Source organism: Xenopus tropicalis, chromosome 10 (assembly GCF_000004195.4).
Source record: "Xenopus tropicalis strain Nigerian chromosome 10, UCB_Xtro_10.0, whole genome shotgun sequence".
NCBI lineage: Eukaryota > Metazoa > Chordata > Amphibia > Anura > Pipidae > Xenopus > Xenopus tropicalis.
The window spans coordinates 43,601,612-43,624,244 of NC_030686.2; the positions used below are offsets into that span (position 1 = coordinate 43,601,612).

Below are 22,633 nucleotides of genomic sequence, written 5' to 3' on the forward strand. Positions count from 1 at the left end.
GGATTGTAGTTCAACATCACCTAGAGGGCTGCAGACTTTAGATCCTTTTCCCCTTTGTCCTCGCCTACACCTTAAATGTCTTTCTATGCCTTATCTGAGCTCCCCATAGGGCTTTCCTTGTTGCTTTGCCCTCCTTTTGTACCTGAAACTCATTCACCGCCTCGTTCCGGGAAGGGGTTAAGCAAATGCCGAATTCCTTTGGTGTGTCCTGCCTAACAGGCTGTGCAACTTACTGTCAGAGTGACAGAACGAAACACAGAGGCCGGGAAAGTGAGTGACAGAAAGGCATGGAGACTGACAGGGACACGGTCGCAGGGACAGACTGAGAAAACATCTTAAGGACACCGACGATTAACGGAGAGGTGCGGTGAGAGTGAGACTGGCAGCGGCAAGGCAAGACTGGCACGGGCAATAGAGCAACATTCAGAAAGCTGGGCTGTTTCTATATCTAAACTGCTTTCAGCTCTTCATCCCTACAACCTACCTACACCTACAGATGCAGAGCTGAGCTCTCCTATCCGGGCCGGCTCCGTTCCTATACACACACATATTTGGTTCCTCCGATACCGACGTATCTGAACATGACATTGCGTGGTTGAGTCAGATAGATTTATTAAACAGCTGCTCCCTGCGGTGAAGAAGAAGAAGAAGACGGAAGAGGAACTGTTCTGTGTGAGTACAGATAGTGAGAGGGCTGCTTCGGAACTTGGGAAACTGGGTTTGAGGTTCTGGTATCTGGAAGGTGGTTCTGAATGGGTTTAATGGTGCTTTAATGGCTGCTGGAACTGAGTGTGTGTGTGGTACTAAGTGGGCACTTTTATCCACGCTGCGTGTTTGGGCATCCTGCATTCGTGCTGTAATTGGGCATTTCCCTATTCTCATGGCCAAGGATTCCAGGCTATTGTGCTGTGTATGTAGGGCTACTATCACTGATCATTGCTTTTTGGGACTTAGGTATCCTCTAGTGCAGTGATCCCCAACCAGTGGCTCAGGGCAACATGTTGCTCCCCAACCCCTTGGGTGTTGCTCTCAGTGCCCCCAAACCAGGGAGTTATTTTTGAATTCCTGACTTGGGGGCAAGTTTTGGTTGAATAAAAACAAGATTTCCTACCAAATAAAGCCCCTGTAAGCTGATAGTGTGCATAGAGGCTGCCTAATAGCCAATCACAGCCCTTATTTGGCACCTCCATGAACTTTTATGGTGCTTGTGTTGCTCTCCAAGTCTTTTTACATTTAACTGTGGCTCATGAGTAAGAAAGGTTGGGGATCCCTGCTCTAGTGCCTACCCTACGTCCTCTGTGTGCTTTGATTTTTATTAAACTTATTAAATCTTTTATAATCCCCACCTTGGGGAATGTTCTGTACATAGTAACATAGTAACATAGTAACATAGTAAGTTGGGTTGAAAAAAGACATACGTCCATCAAGTTCAACCATAATGCCTATACCTAACCTGCCTAACTACAAGTTGATCCAGAGGAAGGCAAAAAACCCCATCTGAAACCTCTCTAATTTGCCTCAGAGGGGAAAAAATTCCTTCCTGACTCCAAGATGGCAATCGGACCAGCCCCTGGATCAACTAGTACTAAGAGCTATCTCCCATAACCCTGTATTCCCTCACTTGTACTGAGAGCTATCTCCCATACCCCTGTATTCCCTCACTTGTACTGAGAGCTATCCCCCCTACCCCTGTATTCCCTCACTTGTACTGAGAGCTATCTCCCCTACCCCTGTATTCCCTCACTTGTACTGAGAGCTATCTCCCCTACCCCTGTATTCCCTCACTTGTACTGAGAGCTATCCCCCCTACCCCTGTATTCCCTCACTTGTACTGAGAGCTATCTCCCATACCCCTGTATTCCCTCACTTGTACTGAGAGCTATCTCCCCTACCCCTGTATTCCCTCACTTGTACTGAGAGCTATCTCCCATACCCCTGTATTCCCTCACTTGTACTGAGAGCTATCTCCCCTACCCCTGTATTCCCTCACTTGTACTGAGAGCTATCTCCCATACCCCTGTATTCCCTCACTTGTACTGAGAGCTATCTCCCATACCCCTGTATTCCCTCACTTGTACTGAGAGCTATCTCCCCTACCCCTGTATTCCCTCACTTGTACTGAGAGCTATCTCCCATACCCCTGTATTCCCTCACTTGTACTGAGAGCTATCTCCCCTACCCCCGTATTCCCTCACTTGTACTGAGAGCTATCTCCCCTACCCCTGTATTCCCTCACTTGTACTGAGAGCTATCTCCCCTACCCCTGTATTCCCTCACTTGTACTGAGAGCTATCTCCCCTACCCCTGTATTCCCTCACTTGTACTGAGAGCTATCTCCCATACCCCTGTATTCCCTCACTTGTACTAAGAGCTATCTCCCATACCCCTGTATTCCCTCACTTGTACTGAGAGCTATCTCCCCTACCCCTGTATTCCCTCCCTTGTACTGAGAGCTATCTCCCCTACCCCTGTATTCCCTCACTTGTACTGAGAGCTATCTCCCATACCCCTGTATTCCCTCACTTGTACTAAGAGCTATCTCCCATAACCCTGTATTCCCTCACTTGCTAAGAATCCATCCAGCCCCTTCTTAAAGCTATATAATGTATCAGCCAGTACGACTGATTCGGGGAGGGAATTCCACAACTTCACAGCTCTCACTGTAAAAAATCCTTTCCGAATATTTAAATGGAACCTCCCTTCTTCTAAACGGAGTGGGTGCCCTCGTGTCCGTTGGAAGGACCTACTGGTAAATAAAACATTAGAAAGGTTATTATATGATCCCCTTATATATTTATACATAGTTATCATGTCACCTCTTAAGCGCCTCTTCTCCAGCGTAAACAGACCCAACTTGGCCAGTCTTTCTTCATAACTGAGACTTTCCATACCCTTTACCAGCTTAGTTGCCCTTCTCTGGACCCTCTCTAACTCAGTAATGTCCCGTTTGAGCACTGGAGACCAAAACTGAACAGCATATTCTAGATGGGGCCTTACCAGTGCTCTGTAAAGGGGAAGAATAACCCCCTCCTCCCGTGAATCTATACCCCTTTTAATACAGCTCAAAACCTTGTTTGCCCTTGCAGCTGTTGCCTGGCATTGCTTGCTACAGCCAAGTTTATTATCTACAAGGACTCCAAGGTCCTTCTCCATTATGGATTTGCCTAGTGCAGTCCCATTAAGGGTATACGGGGCTTGCATGTTTTTACATCCCAGGTGCATGACCTTACATTTATCCACATTAAATCTCATCTGCCACTTAGCTGCCCAGATTGCCAGTTGGTCAAGATCCTGTTGCAGGGATGTCACATCCTGGATAGAATTGACTGGTCTGCAGAGTTTTGTGTCATCTGCAAACACTGATACATTACTCATAATACCCTCCCCTAAGTCATTTATGAACAAATTAAACAAAAGTGGACCCAGTACAGAACCCTGAGGGACCCCACTGAGAACCTTACTCCAAGTAGAGAATGTGCCATTAACAACCACCCTCTGTACCCGATCCTGTAGCCAGTTTTCTATCCATGTGCAAACGACTTCACTAAGACCAATAGACCTTAGCTTAGAAAGCAGTCGTTTGTGGGGAACGGTATCAAATGCTTTGGCAAAATCCAAATAGATTATATCAACTGCATCCCCACTGTCCAGCTTCTTACTTACCTCATCATAAATATAGAGAGAATGTGCATGAGTCGGAACTACCTTCAGGCCCTTTATACTCAGGTTTTAGGTTATAATACTACCCTGTGCAATTACCAAGTGCAGTGTTGTCTTGATCTGCTTGAAACCCAGCCAGCTACAATATCTTACCCTGATATCAATTTTAGTGTCATTTTTGTCTGAGTCGCAGTCCATATGCTGCCCTGTGCAGAGTGGTATGTAGGTAAGTACATAGGTGTGTGTGTTTGTGGGCTTACTGGGCAGAATAAGGCACTACAGTGGATACACGTCAGAGTTGTTCCTTATAGGGACAATGCGCCTCTCATTATACAGTATGTATATACTTCCTGTACCGTCAGTTCAGGGCTATAAATACAATTCCACCCTTGGTGTGGCAGTGGAGAAGGTGGGGGTGTGAACGCCAGCATCTGGTGATGTCTGGCAATTGGGTTGGTTAGTCTACGGCGTTACGTTGGCTGTCGGAGGCATTCTGGGAGTTGCAGTTCAGCAGAGTTGCATGGAATCAGGGAATAACTGCTGTTTGCCCTTTATCAAGCTCACATTTTATTGATTCCAGTTAAGCCGGCCATACACGTTCAGATTTTACTCTTCTTTCGACGGCATTCGGATATCTATCATGCGTTTAAACGCAACGATCTACAACTAACATTCAGATTGATATTGTAGGATAAAGCCCTAAAAATAACAAATCGGAGGATGAACATAAAATCGTATGAAAGTGACGTCCCGGAAATACTCTGTAGGCCCCCCAAGGATATCGTCAGATACACAATACATACACAGATTTTATCCTTATCCAAAATTATTGGGGCCATAAGTCAGAGCCCACACACAGTCCGAAAATCGTACGAAACAATTATATCAGTGTGTTATGGGCAGGTTTACTGGGATAATACAGCCATATCAGCTTTAGCCATATCTGTAAGTGCAAGGTGCGGGCAGGCAATCTCACTCCTGTGCTCACCTCACTGTGTTACCTCCTTATCTGTCCCTCTGTGTATAAAGGTCCTCTAGTGTGAGGCTGCCATATGCGGGCTTTATGTTATGAAACTGTTCTCATAAGGATGGTAGAGCACTAACTGGATGTATGGGGTTCTGTCGTAGTTGTAAGCAGCAGTCCTGCCCTGCTTTATGGCTGAGATTCTAGCTATCTGTATAACAGAGCATTCTGTCACAGTGGCACAGATCCTATCTGATCCCCCCCCCATTGTAAGCAGCAGTCCTGCCCTGCTTTATGGCTGAGATTCTAGCTATCTGTATAACAGAGCATTCTGTCACAGTGGCACAGATCCTATCTGATCCCCCCATTGTAAGCAGCAGTCCTGCCCTGCTTTATGGCTGAGATTCTAGCTATCTGTATAACAGAGCATTCTGTCACAGTGGCACAGATCCTATCTGATCCCCCCCATTGTAAGCAGCAGTCCTGCCCTGCTTTATGGCTGAGATTCTAGCTATCTGTATAACAGAGCATTCTGTCACAGTGGCACAGATCCTATCTGATCCCCCCCATTGTAAGCAGCAGTCCTGCCCTGCTTTATGGCTGAGATTCTAGCTATCTGTATAACAGAGCATTCTGTCACAGTGGCACAGATCCTATCTGATCCCTCATTGTAAGCAGCAGTCCTGCCCTGCTTTATGGCTGAGATTCTAGCTATCTGTATAACAGAGCATTCTGTCACAGTGGCACAGATCCTATCTGATCCCCCCATTGTAAGCAGCAGTCCTGCCCTGCTTTATGGCTGAGATTCTAGCTATCTGTATAACAGAGCATTCTGTCACAGCGGCACAGATCACTACTGGCAATAAATGTCTGTACCTGTGTCATCAAACCTCAGTCACCAGATTGCTAGGTCATGTCCCCTGTTTACCTCTAGTTAAGGGGATCATAGCACTAGAAATGAATAGGATGTAATACAGATGCCTGCAGCCAGCCCAGAAACAATTGAGTCTCATGCAAGACTGAAACTGGCAGCTTCAGAGAAGAAAAAGCATAATAATGTATATAATGACACATTCCCGTGTGGTTCAGCAGATGTGACACCCCTAATGTAAATACCAAACATATTTTACTGTAATTAAACAACGTAATTCATATAACTAACATGGTCATTTCTTCCTGAGCCCTTCATGTGTCTGAGGCCAAGGGCCAATGCTGTTTTCAAACTGCCCCCGGCGAATGTGCCCAGCTTCCCGCGCCAGCTTCTCCCTATGACCAAGCTTTGCTCAAGGTCTTTGGGGTCGTTTCAGCCCGGGCTCCCGTCCAATCCCTTATCTCCCTGTGGCTCCAACCTTACATTAAGCACTGCCATGAATATAATAAAGATATCTGCCCAAATATTCCACCGCCTCTCGTACTAATCTGTCCGGCTCACGTGCCCCACACTGCATTGTGGAATGCCTGATAACACTAATGGAGCGGCAGTGCAGTTTAAACATGGGGTTTCACCGCTTTATACGGTTCTTTTTTTGTATGTTATACATTTCCTTCACTATCCGACATGAGGAAATGTCATTTATAGACTCTAATGGAATTGTGCCCTCTTATTTCTATTTCTTTATTATAGTTCTTTATTATAGTTTCCTTGTATTTAGTGCAATTGCAATCTGAGGTACTGCTATGGGGGTCAAGTGGGCCCCGGCACATCATGTGATCAAACTAGTAGTGTTGGAAGGGACTGCTGGAGATAAGGATCATAGTGTCCTTTTAATATTATCTGTGGCCAAGGCTGCCATCAGGGGGGCACAGGGGGGATAGTTGTCCCAGGCCCGGACGATATCGACGCTTTAAAGGGGGCCCAGCCGTGATACTGTTTTTTTTAATACTGGCCCCCTTTAAAGAACTACAGGCCCTGTCATTGATGGGCAGCGAGAAATTTGATTGGTTGCACCCCATGGGAGATGGAGGAAGTCGCTGGGGGGGGGAGCTTGAGGAAGCCGCAGCGGAGCTGGAGGAAGTCGCTGGAGGATGCTGAGGGGGAAGAGCTGGAGGATGCTGAGGGGGAGGAGCTGGAGGATGCTGTGGGGGGGAGCTGGAGAACGCGGGAGGTGTGGGGTAACTGGAGGATGATGGGGGGATGCTGGCTTGAGGAAGACGCAGGGGAGCCAGAAGAAGTCGCTGGGGGTGGGGGCTGGAGGATGCTTTGGGGGGGAGTTGGATGATGCTGTAGGGGGAGGAGCTGGAGGATGCTGGGGGGGTGAGCTGGAGGATGCTGTAGGGGGGAGCTGGAGGATGCTGAGGGGGAGGAGCTGGATGATGCTGTGGGGGGGGGGAGCTGGAGGACGCGGGAGGTGGGGGGGTAACTGGAGGATGATGGGGGGATGCTGGCTACCAATGTTTTAGGGGGCCCTGGCTACCAATGTCTGTGTATCATTTGTACTGATGGGAGGGGCCATTGGGGGGCAGGGAATGGGAGGAGGGGGGGCCCAGAAAATGTTGTTGTGAGGGGCTGTTTTGATTTCTGATTGCGGCCCTGTATGTGGCTGTAAAAAAACAATAAACTCCTGGGTGTGACAGATGCTTAACCTGAAGTTACCGCCATGTTTCATGCTAAACTGCCCACAGAGGGACCCTTGATTTGTTTAGGGTTAAAGTAAAGTTACCAGATTTCCAGGAAGGGGCTGTGATGCACAAAGCGTGCTGTGCAAAATTATGCCACGCCCACTGTTTGACCACTCCCCCATTGTCATACACCCAGTTAATATCACAGCCAAATATTTTAATCTCAATATATTTCCCAGAAAAGCACCTAATTCATTTTATACATATTTCTTCCTTCAGCAACAGAAAAGCTGGCATGGGAAGTTTTGAAAATGCGGGAGGAGCAAAGGGAGTCAGGTGACAAAAGATCACTCCTCCCCTCCTGCTGTCCTGGAATAGCAATGATTGGCTGGAGGGGGGAACGGGGACAGCCGGCGACAGCTTTCAGAGGCAGGGGCACTTGCCAGGGTCAGTTTTCCATGGGGACAGGGAATCTAAAATGGATCTGTCCCCCTGAACCGGGGACTGATAGTAACCTTAGGTTAAAGTTATCGAATTTGTAGTGCAACCTATATGGCAACACCATCTTCTGTTATAATGATATGCAGGTCAACAAAAAATTGACCCACATTCCGCACCGTCCCTAAACTGGTCCATTGTTTCTTTATATACAGGCATGGGATCCCTTATCCGGAAACCCGTTATCCATAAAGCTCCGAATTATGGAAAGCCCGTCTCCCATAGACTCTATTTTAATCAAATAATTCAGAATTTTAAAACGGATTTCCTTTTTCTCTGTAGTAATAAAACAGTACCTGTACTTGATCCCAACTAAGATATAATTACCCCTTATTGGGGGCAGAACAGCCCTATTGGGTTTATTTAATGGTTAAATGATCCCCTTTTCTCTGTAATAATAAAACAGTACCTGTACTTGATCCCAACTAAGATATAATTACCCCTTATTGGGGGCAGAACAGCCCTATTGGGTTTATTTAATGGTTAAATGATTCCCTTTTCTCTGTAATAATAAAACAGTACCTGTACTTGATCCCAACTAAGATATAATTACCCCTTATTGGGGGCAGAACAGCCCTATTGGGTTTATTTAATGGTTAAATGATTCCCTTTTCTCTGTAATAATAAAACAGTAACTGTACTTGATCCCAACTAAGATATAATTACCCCTTATTGGGGCCAGAACAGCCCTATTGGGTTTATTTAATGGTTAAATGATTCCCTTTTCTCTGTAATAATAAAACAGTACCTGTACTTGATCCCAACTAAGATATAATTACCCCTTATTGGGGCAGAACAGCCCTATTGGGTTTATTTAATGGTTAAATGATTCCCTTTTCTCTGTAATAATAAAACAGTACCTGTACTTGATCCCAACTAAGATATAATTACCCCTTATTGGGGGCAGAACAGCCCTATTGGGTTTATTTAATGCTTAAATGATTCCCTTTTCTCTGTAATAATAAAACAGTACCTGTACTTGATCCCAACTAAGATATAATTACCCCTTATTGGGGCAGAACAGCCCTATTGGGTTTATTTAATGGTTAAATGATTCCCTTTTCTCTGTAATAATAAAACAGTACCTGTACTTGATCCCAACTAAGATATAATTACCCCTTATTGGGGGCAGAACAGCCCTATTGGGTTTATTTAATGCTTAAATGATTCCCTTTTCTCTGTAATAATAAAACAGTACCTGTACTTGATCCCAACTAAGATATAATTACCCCTTATTGGGGGCAGAACAGCCCTATTGGGTTTATTTAATGGTTAAATGATCCCCTTTTCTCTGTAATAATAAAACAGTACCTGTACTTGATCCCAACTAAGATATAAATAATCCTTATTGGATGCAACACAATCTTATCGGGTTTAAATAATGCTTTATTGATTTTTTTAGTAGACTTAAGGTATGGAGATCCAAATTACAGAAAGCTTGGGGAAATCCATGCTCTAAGTGATTGCAGGGTGTGCACACCCAAGGAGAGGTGAACCCTGCCCATGCATGTGATTGTATATATATATATATGTGTGTGTGTGCTGATGAGACAGAAAGCGCAGGTGAGTGTGAGTATTAGCATGGGATGCATTAATGCAAACAGAAACAGGTGGATCTGCCGTGACTCACCTGCTAATTAAGCTCAGTGCCAGGCCCTGGATACCCGGGGTGCGGCTCTATATATAGAAAACAGTGGTCAGAATCTTTGGTCATTGACGTGTGGCCTGACTGATTTTTTTTTTTTTTCAAATGAAAATCTGCAAAAGACAAAGATAAATACACCCAGTTTGTTAATGCTCTTCGATTTGGCCTTGCAGCAGGAGTGAGTAGCTTGCAGCAGGGGAAAAAATTACTCTATTGAGGACATTCACAGATAAAAAATGAAATATCTCAAAAAATATAAAAAATATCATTTTTAAAATAATGTATTCTATACCCCTAGCAACAGCAGCCTATATATACAGGTATGGGACCTGTTATCCAGAATTCTCGGGACCTGGGGTTTTCTTGATAAGGGATCTTTCCTTTATTTGTATCTCCATAGTCTACTAAAAAATGATTTAAACATTATAATGTATAATATATAGGCACAGTGTAACCCCCATATTATATACACACAGGGAGTAACTTTTTTAATTGCTAGTTCTTGTCTTCAATAAACATTAAATAAACCCAATAGGGCTGTTCTGCCCCCAATAAGGGGTAATTATATCTTAGTTGGGATCAAGTACAGGTACTGTTTTATTATTACAGAGAAAAGGGAATCATTTAACCATGAAATAAACCCAATAGGGCTGTTCTGCCCCCAATAAGGGGTAATTATATCTTAGTTGGGATCAAGTACAGGTACTGTTTTATTATTACAGAGAAAAGGAAATCATTTAACCATTAAATAAACCCAATAGGGCTGTTCTGCCCCCAATAAGGGGTAATTATATCTTAGTTGGGATCAAGTACAGGTACTGTTTTATTATTACAGAGAAAAGGGAATCATTTAACCATTAAATAAACCCAATAGGGCTGTTCTGCCCCAATAAGGGGTAATTATATCTTAGTTGGGATCAAGTACAGGTACTGTTTATTATTACAGAGAAAAGGGAATCATTTAACCATTAAATAAACCCAATAGGGCTGTTCTGCCCCAATAAGGGGTAATTATATCTTAGTTGGGATCAAGTACAGGTACTGTTTTATTATTACAGAGAAAAGGGAATCATTTAACCATTAAATAAACCCAATAGGGCTGTTCTGCCCCAATAAGGGGTAATTATATCTTAGTTGGGATCAAGTACAGGTACTGTTTTATTATTACAGAGAAAAGGGAATCATTTAACCATTAAATAAACCCAATAGGGCTGTTCTGCCCCAATAAGGGGTAATTATATCTTAGTTGGGATCAAGTACAGGTACTGTTTTATTATTACAGAGAAAAGGGAATCATTTAACCATTAAATAAACCCAATAGGGCTGTTCTGCCCCAATAAGGGGTAATTATATCTTAGTTGGGATCAAGTACAGGTACTGTTTTATTATTACAGAGAAAAGGGAATCATTTAACCATTAAATAAACCCAATAGGGCTGTTCTGCCCCAATAAGGGGTAATTATATCTTAGTTGGGATCAAGTACAGGTACTGTTTTATTATTACAGAGAAAAGGGAATCATTTAACCATTAAATAAACCCAATAGGGCTGTTCTGCCCCAATAAGGGGTAATTATATCTTAGTTGGGATCAAGTACAGGTACTGTTTTATTATTACAGAGAAAAGGGAATCATTTAACCATTAAATAAACCCAATAGGGCTGTTCTGTCCCCAATAAGGGGTAATTATATCTTAGTTGGGATCAAGTACAAGGTGCAGTTTTGTTATTACAGAGAAAAAGGAAATAATTTTTTATAAAGTAGAATTATTTACTTTTAATGGAGTCTATTGGAGATGGCCTTCTGTAATTCAGAGCTTTCTGGATAACAGGTCCCATACCTGTATATATGTTTATGAGGTAGCATCCTGAAAGATAATTTGAGATTTGGAGACAATGCCTATTGGTTGTCCTAGATGCCCCAGGAAGCCCAGCGTGAAGGTCAGTTGGGGTGAGATCTGAATGAACAGTTGTTTTTCACCCTACATATTCTTGGAATGTCTGTTACACCAATACTCTTCTATATCTGTTATCTTGATATGAGTTAAGGGGGCAATAACCAAACACTGGACCTCCAATGGTGCCTGCACCAAAAAAGCTGAAAATTATGAATCACAAGAGGATTATAGGGATTAGACAGCCAGTGATATAACTAGGGTTACTGGGTCCAGAGTAAAATCAGTTTATACTTTCTTCATATATTGCAATATTACAGCTGAAAGATTTGCAGTTAGCTAAAACTAAAAGTTACTAGCATCCCTGATATAAGAAACCATTTTGGAACCCCACCTGTTTCCAATGAAAACTGTGGGCCCCCAGGCAACAGATATTTAAAGGCTCATATTGCAGATGTTAGATGTTTCCTCAGAATGCCGTGGCCCACCTAACATGCTGCAACCTGTATCTGTATACACCATCATATGTTTGGGGGTGTGGCCTGTTTAAGTTATACAGTGACACATTCTAAGATGGCTAAGGTGTGTTTAAGTTGGAATTTTGGTGCATTTTGTCAAGGATGTTTTACATCTTAAGGTGCCCATACACATAAAGATCTTCTCCCTACAGGTAAGCAATATCGGGGGAATAGCAGTAGTCAGTTTGAGCCGATGCGGTCCCCGATCTGACTGAATTTTTTAACCTGCCGATTTCAGGCCAGGCCAGTCATTGTTTCCCCTACACGGGCCGATAATCTGCCGAATTGGTCTAAGGCAGGGGTGGGCAAACTTTTTGGCTCAGGGGCCACATTGATTTATCGAAGGGCCGGACCAGGACAGTGTCACAAATCACGGGGCCTCTCAGCTCCCCCCAGCATCCCACACAGCATTCTCCAGCTCCCCACCCCAGCATCCTCCAGCTCCCCCCCCAGCATCCTCCAGCTCCCTCCCAGCATCCTCCAGCTTCCTCCCAGCATCCTCCAGCTCCCCCCAGCATCCTCCAGCTCCCTCCCAGCATTCTCCAGCTCCCCACCCCAGCATCCTCCAGCTCCCCCCCAGCATCCTCCAGCTCCCTCCCAGCATCCTCCAGCTCCCTCCCAGCATCCTCCAGCTCCCCCCCAGCATCCTCCAGCTCCCTCCCAGCATCCTCCAGCTCCACCCCCAGCATCCTCCAGCTCCACCCCCAGCATCCTCCAGCTCCACCCCCAGCATCCTCCAGCTCCCTCCCAGCATCTTTCAGCTCCCTCCAGCTCAACCCTGTCACGCACGGTATCCCAAAACTCAGAACAAAAGCCAAGGTCCCGGTCTGAGCTCACTCTTCTGCACAGCCACCTTTCACTTCGGGAGGAGCCCTCCGCTACTCGGGTGCCGCCAGGACTTATTATGAGAGGACCAGGGCAGATGTTCTGAGCAAGCAAGGGAACCTAGCGTTATGCAGGATTTGGGGAGGAGAGACGATATGAACAGGCCGAGGTCAAACCGAACAGGCAGCGAGGTACAAAATCGTAATTCCGGAAAACGTAGTCAGTATCAGGCAGATGGTCAGTACAGGCGGCAAACAGCAAGGTCAAAGTCAGGCAAGGGTCAAAACACGAATCAGGAAATTCTCACCAGCGCGATGACGTCGTGCGCGCGCCGGTCTATAAAAGGATGTGCGAGTACCTTCGCTCGCCAGAGGAGCAGGAGACGCGCATCAGTGCACAAACCCCCAACATCCTCCAGCTCCATTCCCAAGCTCCTCCCCAGCATCCTCCATCTCCCCCCCCCCTGCTACGCGCGGCTCGCTCCATCCTCTCCCTGCTTCTTACCACAGCTCCACGCTGCATCCTTTATATGATTGTGCCCCGTGCGTGCTGACGTCACACGCACACACAGGGCGCAACCAATCAGGGGCCATCATTCTTTTAAGGGGGCACGACTCAGCGGATCGGATTTGGAAAAGGCCAGCGGGCCATAGTTTGCCCACCCCTGGTCTAAGGGAACGATTTTGGCAGCTAGAATCAGCCCGTGTATGGCCACCATTACATGGTAATTCCTCCCAAATGTTTTCTTTTTTTTTTTAGAATATTTTTCCTCTAGTCCTCTCTACTAGATATAATTCTTACTGCTCAGCCTACCACCTCATTATTCTCTTTTGAAGTGGCATATGGTATAATGGAATGGATGGCAAAATAACCTTAGATATGAGGAACTCCCCATACCCAGTATTTTAGATGACTGTGGCGTGTGGTGTAACTGAATAAATAAAGCAAAGTATATCACTGTATATAAGAATACCTCATTATAGGCCCTGCCCATTTACCCATCTTTCAGGGGCGTAACTATAGAGCAAACAGACCCTATGGGAGGGGAAGCAGGAGATATAGATGGTAGAGTTCTGCCTTTTCAATATTTATTTAAGATTCAAATTCCACGTATTTCTTTTACAGACATCTAAAAAAAGAACTAAAGGATTTGGGTGGGGTTTGGTGTACAGACCCATTATATTCGGTTCTGCATTCCTACTTCTATCAAAAAAAAATCCATCATGGCCACATCATCCATACGGCGTCAAGTAAAGAACATCGTACACAATTACTCGGAAGCAGAAGTCAAGGTTCGAGAAGCCACTTCCAATGACCCATGGGGTCCATCTACGTCCCTCATGTCTGAGATTTCTCTCATGACGCACCACGCCGAAGCCTTCCCCGAGGTAATGATTATGATTTGGAAGAGGCTGAACGACAGTGGGAAGAACTGGCGCCACGTGTACAAAGCTCTCACCCTCCTGGATTATCTTATAAAGAATGGGTCGAAGAAGGTGGTAGAGGAATGCAATGAGAATATCCACTCTGTACAGACACTGAAGGACTTTCAGTTTCTAGATCGCGATGGAAAGGATCAAGGTATCAATGTGCGGGAAAAGGCGAAGCAAATTGTCTCCTTGCTGAAAGATGAGGAAAGACTGAAACAAGAGAGAATACAAGCGAAGAACACGAGGAGGAGGATATCACAAGGGGTCAATGCCATTAGCACCCGAAAGATAAGCTTTAGTCAAGGTATGATCTGTCTCAGCCCATGCATTGACCTCTACGGTCTACTTTAGAGAGTGGTTCCTTAGAAGACTGCTGAAAATTATGATGAGACCTTCCTGTTCCCAATCATGCCTCTGGGTTGTCATTATCCTTTTCACCAGCCTTATAAGGAGCTACATGTTAAAGGTAGAAATCCAAGGTAGATGCACTGCACACCTACATCTACTTCCATTGGTTTTACAGTTTTCTTTCCTTCTCCCTAAATGATTGTAAGCTCTTGATTCCTTGTGGATCCTTGTGTATAGTCTATTCTCATCACATGCATCACATGCCCATAATATTTTCTATACAGCTGCTTCCGGCACTTGTTCAGACCTCTCACCGGATTTAGAACAAGCCAGACCCCAGAGCAGTGGTGAGGAAGAACTTCAGCTTCAGCTTGCACTTGCGATGAGCCGGGAAGAAGCTGAGAAGGTAATAGCCCGTGTAGCATACTGCTGAAGCTTGCATTTTTCTTGGATCTTGACAAAGCCCATGACCATGCTTTGAAATCCCTGTATCCTGTAGTTCATTACTACTTCCAAGTTACACCCACTGGGAATTATATCCACCACCCATAACTATAAATAATAACTCCTTAATTACATAATTGTCTGGTTCTGGAGGAAGTACAAAGGTGTACACCGAAAAACGAGAGTTTATGAGAGTCTTCCTTAGGTCTTACACATAATGGGAGGGTAAAATATACTCTAGTAATAACCTTTAGCTCTACTTCGTTGGATATTAGAAGATTTCTTGCTCTTCTAAATGCTAAAAACTGTCCACATCAGACTTGACTTTTGTATGTCTGAATATAAATAGATGTTTAGCAACCTTCCTAAATACAAGAAGTAACAGAATCTCTTTGTTATTGCAGAAGAAGGTTCCTTCAGCCCCGGATGAAGAAGAAGAGCAGCAGATTCAAGCAGCTTTAAACCAGAGTAAAGAAGAATATGAAAAGGTACTCATCCCTTTTTTAAGTGCAAGAATATTAGACATTCAGTATTGCAAGTAAGACCTACAATTAAGTAAATAGAAATTCCTCCATAAATGTAACTAATATTAACTACCTCCCCAACCACTACCACTACCACCCTGTCTCTAAATGCAAAGTGGCACAGCGGGGTTGGTGGTATCAGTGTTTGGCTTTCCATAATGGCTAAGGAGCTCCAAATGAATCCTACAGCCTAAAGTGCTCCCACTTTTATAATAACCACACCTCCCCACCTATGTTTTTTTTTTTCAAAGCAAATTAGATTGGCTCAAGGTGAGAAATCCTTGCTTGAGAAGGCTCTGAACCAATTCCAACCATCTAGTGAATATCACGAATTGGAAGCAGTGAGGAAACCAGAGAAATCTGAGGTAAGACATTCCAGGTTGGGAAAAAGAGATATCGTTCTGCTTCCAATACAAAAGCCTAAGCATGACTAGCAGGAAGAGAAGGACAACCAACACCCAACTTACAACTGAATTGGGCTTAGCATTGGGGAATCCTTATGCTCCCATAGTTTGGTATTTCTTGTACACATAGGTTTAAAATCCCTGTGCTCTACATATTTTTCCCTAGACACATCTTTTGGATCTGGTCGATGTATTTGGTCCTGCACCATCAGCCTCTACAGACCCATGGAATTCTGTCTCTTTGCTGACTCCAAATAATGGCCCAACAAGATCAGCTTCATTTGGGTCCTTATATCCAACTTGGGCAACAACAGCAAGTAAGTGGTTACAATGTGCAGATACATCCAGCCCTGAGCCATGATCCGACGGCTCTAAAATGAGTGCAGGAAGACACCCAACCAAATTTATAGAATCAAAACTGTAGAATACTATTACAGTACAGTGTTGCCATTGCCTTTGACCTTCACAGAATCAGGTGAATAACGTGTGTATTCAAGATAAGAGTTCCCGGAAACTAGTTTTCTTTTCAGTCTTAAAAAAGGAGTAAACTGCCCAAAGATTACAGACTGTACATGGGCTATAATAATCTCATTGTATCTCCAGATCATCAAGCCTAAAGGTTATTCCTAGTGTGTTATGACCAAAAAACCCCATGGATTTGGTGATTGAGAAGAAAATATGGGTCTTACCCAACTGTTAGCAAAATGTCTTGCAAGTTGTTATGGTGAGGTTCCCAAAGAACCACTAATTACAGATGTCACTGGATAAGACCCATGCATTGATTTCTATAGGCCATATAAAACGTGTATGGACTATAGCTTCCACAGTATCCAAACATTCTCAAAGGTCATTGAGATGGCACTATAGCAAGCCCTCAGGAAGCCATTTTTCAAGTATTACCACCTGGGCACTCTATAATAACGCTTTCAGGGGCATAACTATAGAGCAGTAGTTCCTAAACTGTGAGGCTGGCCACCCGTGTTTTTGGGGGGTGAGGGCCAGTTAGGAGGGCCCTCAGCCCGAAGGCCAGTTAGATTAAAGTCTGGGGCAAATGCCTTTTTACTTTCCTAAATACTCACAGAAGACCAGCCAGAGGGTCAATTTCAGTAAGAGTTGGGGTGTGGTTGGCTGCTTGAGCAGAAAGTGACTTAAAACTGCTGACATAGAGAAGCAGATTCTGTGATTTCTGGGGGACCCTGGAGGCATGTGGTGGCCAATGAACAGAGCCTGGCTAAGCAGCTTTGGTGCTCAAGGAAATGGTGGCTGTCTGCTAGTTGATATTACCCACGAGTAAATGGTTTTACCTAACAATGCTGCTGGTTTCTTGCTTTTAGATGGAGCTTCAGCTACAGGTTCTTCCTCACTTCCTTGGGATACCCCTTCACTTAGCACCCAGCTTCGAGAGGATCAGACAAGCCAAAGCATCATTTTTGGCTCTGAATCATCGGCAGGTTTAAAGAAACCAACGATTGTAGTGAAGAGTCCTGCTTCTGATCCATGGGGGGACAGTCTTCCAAGTGAGTAGTTTTTTATGTGACTTGCTTGGCTCTGAGGTCCATCTGCCACTGCTCCATGCAGGTCCCATAGGGGGCTTTTGATTTACTAGTATTAAGAGCGAAGATGGAGACAAGCAAACACAATGCTCTGTGTGTCTCAGCTTTATGTTTGTCTAGAACTTGAGGGAAAAGGCCTCAGTAAAGCCTAAAGCACCAAGGCACTCCAGGGCACCAAGGCGTATGCTTTGCTGCCAGGCTATTTCAGCTGGTGGGAAGAACGTGGGACCACCACTGGCTTTGAATGTCACATGTGGCATACTGGCACTGGTGCTTCCCAGTCCAAAATCCCATCCAGCAGTGGCTGATTTAGATAATTCATCCGGCACAGAATAAGCCCTGGGTGCCGTTAGCCTTAAAGAAATGCAGTGTAGTGAACGGAGAACTCTAGGTACTACTTTTGCAACGTGCAATTTGTTCTGTGAATAATTGCCACCATTAATTGACAGACTCTTAATTACACTTCTGTTTACTAATAATTAGCATGTTTGCACATTAGCACTGTGCCTGATTATGGTTCTGTTAAGCAGAGGTTTAACTTACACACAAGGAAGCTGAGAAAGAGCAAAATTAGCTAAAAGGTGAATGAAGGAGTCACTCAAGGTATTAGTTTGACCCCTTTGCTGCTGCTACCAGACAACCCACTGCCCTGTGCCATAAGCCAAAGCTTCAGCTGCCAGGAAAAGGAGGCCATGGTTTGATGAGTACAACTCCCCCCTCCTTTAAAGGAAGAACATACTCCATTTATAAGTAAGGTTTTATATTCAAGAAGAGTTGTAAGTTATTCTGTGGCTATTACAGCAAATAAAGTGCTGTCTTGTATAAAAAAGGGCATTGACTCAAGGGATGAGAACATATTTTTGCCGCTTTATAGGTCCCTGGTAAGGCCTCACCTTGAGTATGGGGGGCAGTTTTGGGCTCCAGTCCTTAAGAAGGATATTAATGAGCTGGAGAGAGTGCAGAGACTGCAACTAAACTGGTAAAGGGGATGGAAGGGTTAAAGTACATTAGAGGGGATTATAGGCAGATGGGGGATGTTCTTTTTTCCCATAAAAACAATCAGTGCACCAGAGGTCACCCCTTTAGATTAGAGGAACAGAGCTTCCATTTGAAGCAGCGTCGGGGGTTCCTCACGGGGAGGGCAGTGAGGTTGGGGAATGCCCTTCCTAGTGATGTGGTAATGGCAGATTCTGTTAATGCCTATAAGAGGGGCCTGGATGAGTTTTTGAACAAGCAGAATATCCAAGGCTATTGTGATACTAATATCTACAGTTAGAATTACTGGTTGTATATATATATATATAGTTTATGTATGTGAGTGTATAGATTGGTTAGTATAGGTTGTGTGCTGGGTTTACTCGGATGGGTTGAACTTGATGGACAATGGTCTTTTTTCAACCCTATGTAACTATGTAACTATGTATTTCTGAGCAGCTATATTGTTTATTGTGCCATTAATGCTTCATTGTAGCAGCGCCCTCTGGTGGATCAGATTATGATAAAAACATGTTAAAATGCTTCCTTCGCTTTTACCAGTTACTGTTAAATTTTGCTTCTCTCGGACAAGTGATTTTACCCAAGGAACATTTGTTACAGTTTACAAAACACAGCAGAAACTGTATCGTAATGCAAAGCCATCCAGCTGTCACAGTGTGACTCCCCCCATAGACGTCAGATTGTTCAGTCACAGGGGATAACAATGGGTTGCTATATTTTTTTAGTTTATCTGGCTTTTGTCAAGGTTTTCACAGGAAGGTTACCCCAGAAACAGCAGTAGATTAACTGCTTGCTGATTGGAAGCCATGGGCTAGAGCAGTGCTTCCCAAACTGTGGCCCTGACACCCTGCTATGGCCAGTGGTCAAGGCAAGGCAGTTTAGATTGAAGGGCTATTAAGATGATGAAGATTTGGGGAGAATGCCTATTTGCTATTCTAAATACACAAAAAAAGCCTTATTAGAAGGTCACAGGGTGAGATTTGGAACAATAAGTTATTGACCAGTGGTCTCCAATATTTGTTATGAGCTAAGGCAGGGGTGGGCAAACTACGGCCCGTTGGTCGTTTTAATCTGGCCCACCGAGGATTGGTGTGTCTCGCTCTGTTCCGACTCCGCAAGTCTCATCACGCGAGACTTGGAGTCAAGACTACATGTAAGCGCTGGCCCGGCCCGTCTGTCAAATTTTAAAAGTCAATGTGGCCCCTGAGCCTAAAAGTTTGCCCACTCCTGAGCTAAGGAGTCCCTGACCTTCAAGGGTTACTTAAACTAAAAAAGTCTGACAACCACTGGGTTGGTAGAGTTGAGACTTGACCACACCTATAGGGTCAATCTACAAGAGTCCATATTAGATAAATCCTATATACTCCACTACACTTTCTTACCTACCTATCTACTCAAATACTGTCTATTAAATTTATTTGATACCATGCAAGAGTTTTTATATTTCATGTCAATTTTCTCCTTGTAGGCCCTGATGGCAACACCTTCAAGTCTTCCTCAATGCCTGAATCCCCTTTTGGTAAGGAGGATTGGATAAATGTCTTAGAAATCCATATGTTGTTGGTTCCTTGCATATTAACTTGCTTAATTCTATTTCTTTCTGCTGCAGAACTAGATCTCTTTGGAGAAGTAGTATCTACCACAAAGTCAAACCCAGACAGCCTTGATTTAAAGGCTCTTGAAGACTCCCTTGATGATGACAAGGCCAATACTCGGTGCCGTACCCCAGAGTCCTTTTTAGACCCAGCTGCACGGTCGCTTGTCAATCTGGATAGTCTGATCCCTGGCGCAGGTTTTAGTGCCAAGAACAGGAACCCCTTTGCTTCTGGTGAGTCTCTGGGATCAGCCCCGCGACCAGTGGGGAAAAGGCAGTGTGTGCCACATACACAAGTCATAGTGGCTCCATCTGTATCTACTTATCATGTTGTGTAAAGAGTGGAGTAAAACATTACCGGTGATGTTGCACATAGCAGCCAATCAGATGCTTTGGTTTGGTTTTCCTATTGTTGAAATCTAATTGCTGATTGGTTGCCCTGGGCAACATTACTGGTAATGCTTCACTCCACATTTTACACAGCATGATGAATATACCCCTAGAGGTTTGTTTACATGCATTAGTGTTTAATTGTATGGAGACAGGGTATTAAATCTCATTATATTTTTGTGTTCTGCTTCTCTCTTTAGGGCGCAACGCCCCAGCTCCTAACAACCTATCCCAACTTGGAGAGCAGAAACTCTCTCTAAACCAGATGAGAACCACCTCCCCAGAGCCAGGTGCAGCCGCACCACTAATACCAGTGCAGAATGTTTCTACCATGCCAGCCATCTCTATGGGACCCATACCGAACACCTTACCAGCTTTCTCTACAGGGCCTGGCTTTGTTATGCCAACTTCTAACCAGCTTCTGATGCCACTGTATGGCCATCCAGCTGCATTGGGAATTCCTCCCTCACTGAGTGTCCCACTCCATCAAGTGCCAGCTCTACACCAAGTGCCCATCACTCTACCACCACCAATACAGCCACAATTTTCCCAGGGTGGGAACAATCCTTTCCTGTGATCACCATTCATGCATTGCAGATCACTTCTGTTGGCTGGGATGAATGATTGTGGGTATACAGACCATTATACAGTACAATGAACTTTTGGCCACTTGTTGCGGTGGTAAAACTTAACATACCTGCCTAATTAGAACTTGCAAACCAAGAAGGAAGTGGATTTAAAAGAAATAATGGCTTTATTTTTACTTATTTTCGTTCACCAATTAGATGGTCTTTGCTGCCCTTTCTAATGGGTAATTATTATGAATCTGGATCTGTGCCAGGCAGCAGTAAATGCCTCTGGTCTATAAAACGTGGGCACGCTATCCTTACCTGCCTATTGGCTCCTGGTGCCAGGATTCATTAATATTATTGCTGAGTCAGGAGAAGAATTATTCAAATGCCTCCTTCAGCTGGAAGATATATCCTGAAACTGTCATGTTACACTGGCAATTAGCACATCTCATTTACATAGCAATTAGATAAGGTGGATGCCTTCTCACAATGAGGGTTTTAAAGAAACATGATGACGTGGATTCTTTTGTGTTCTGTTCTATTTTGGGTCTAGCAATGAGTTCTGTCACAAGCAGAGGCAGCGGTACAGGTGGTATATGAGGTGCTACTGTATGGACAAAATTAGGCCTTCTTATTATTAAGTTCTTCTATGTAAAGATCCAAAGCAAATACACTACACAGGTAACAAAGGGGAAATCTGAAGATATATAGTATTAACTGGAATAATAAAAGTATTGATTTTGTGTGGACAAAGTGCTGCCAGCATTATATATAATAAATAATTGTTACCTAATGTAATTGCCACATGGTCAGGCAGGGCCAACAGGACATCAGGAAAAATCCTGATGGGCCCTGCAGTGCCAACCTGCTGTCTGTCTGGGACCTGTGTTAGTAATGCATGGGACTAATTTCCCCTAATGGCAGGTATTGGGTACGTGGTGGCCTGAGTTTGTTGCCACTTGGTTGCCCCCTGACCTTTCCATGCTGTTGCAAGCCCCACTAGTGGGGCAGCAGATGCAGGTTGATATACTGAAGTGGCAAGGTGGGCAAGGTTGGATGTGGGTTGGTTCAGTGTGGGATGTGGGTCAAAAATTTTTAGACCCTGGGCGGTTGGACGGTTCAGCACATCATGGTGAAAACATTGGTGGTCAGAAAACTGTACATATATCTAGAATTAGCTCAAACTATATAACAATATCTTGTTAAAGCTTTACAAAGTGTATAAATGGAACTACCAGTCACTGACACTGGCAGTAGGAGAGGCCTTGAAAAAATCTGTTCACGTCAGCAGATGGAAAAGCCATGAATTCTGACTTTGCTAACATTCCATCCCTGGGCCCCTATTCTCCTCAAATATCACCCCAACTGATGTTTAGACTAAGCCACCATCACCTACAATGAAAGCCATTTAGTGGCTGGACATAATGAACAGAATGCATGGCATCACAATATTATGATTTGGTATGTACCTGACACTTCTGGCCAATAGCAGTTACTGATCCACACACAAGATCCTAAAGAATGGGGAAAACAGATTAGCAAGTGTGAAAAGTTGTATATTCAAATAAATAACAAAACATCTGTCCATCAGCATCCCATGATTCCTTTAGTTTACCAGCAGACAACGGAGACTTATAGAGTCTATAGAGTCTTTTAGTCATATGGCAGTCTAAAGGAGATCTGGGGTTTGGGACTGGAAGAACATATTTGAAATGAATTAAAATCTAGACTGCAAACCAGAACTGAATGCCCAAAAAGAAGGTGCATCCTCACTTATGCTCTTGTGGCTCAATGGAATCAAATCCCACCAATAATGT

At 44.1% G+C, this 22,633-nt stretch overlaps 1 protein-coding gene across 1 annotated transcript; it reads left to right on the forward strand.

The window, feature by feature from the left end:
- Nucleotides 1–294: 294 nt before the first annotated feature.
- Nucleotides 295–21,569, forward strand: epn3 (epsin 3). Its single transcript, NM_001005693.1, is given in 10 exon segments — nt 295–672; nt 13,687–14,295; nt 14,624–14,745; nt 15,188–15,271; nt 15,559–15,672; nt 15,878–16,028; nt 17,046–17,228; nt 19,729–19,779; nt 19,870–20,088; nt 20,445–21,569. Coding segments are annotated over 9 exon segments (1,812 nt in total). The 5' UTR covers nt 295–672; nt 13,687–13,784; the 3' UTR covers nt 20,822–21,569.
- The last annotated feature ends 1,064 nt before the right edge of the window (nt 21,570–22,633 follow it).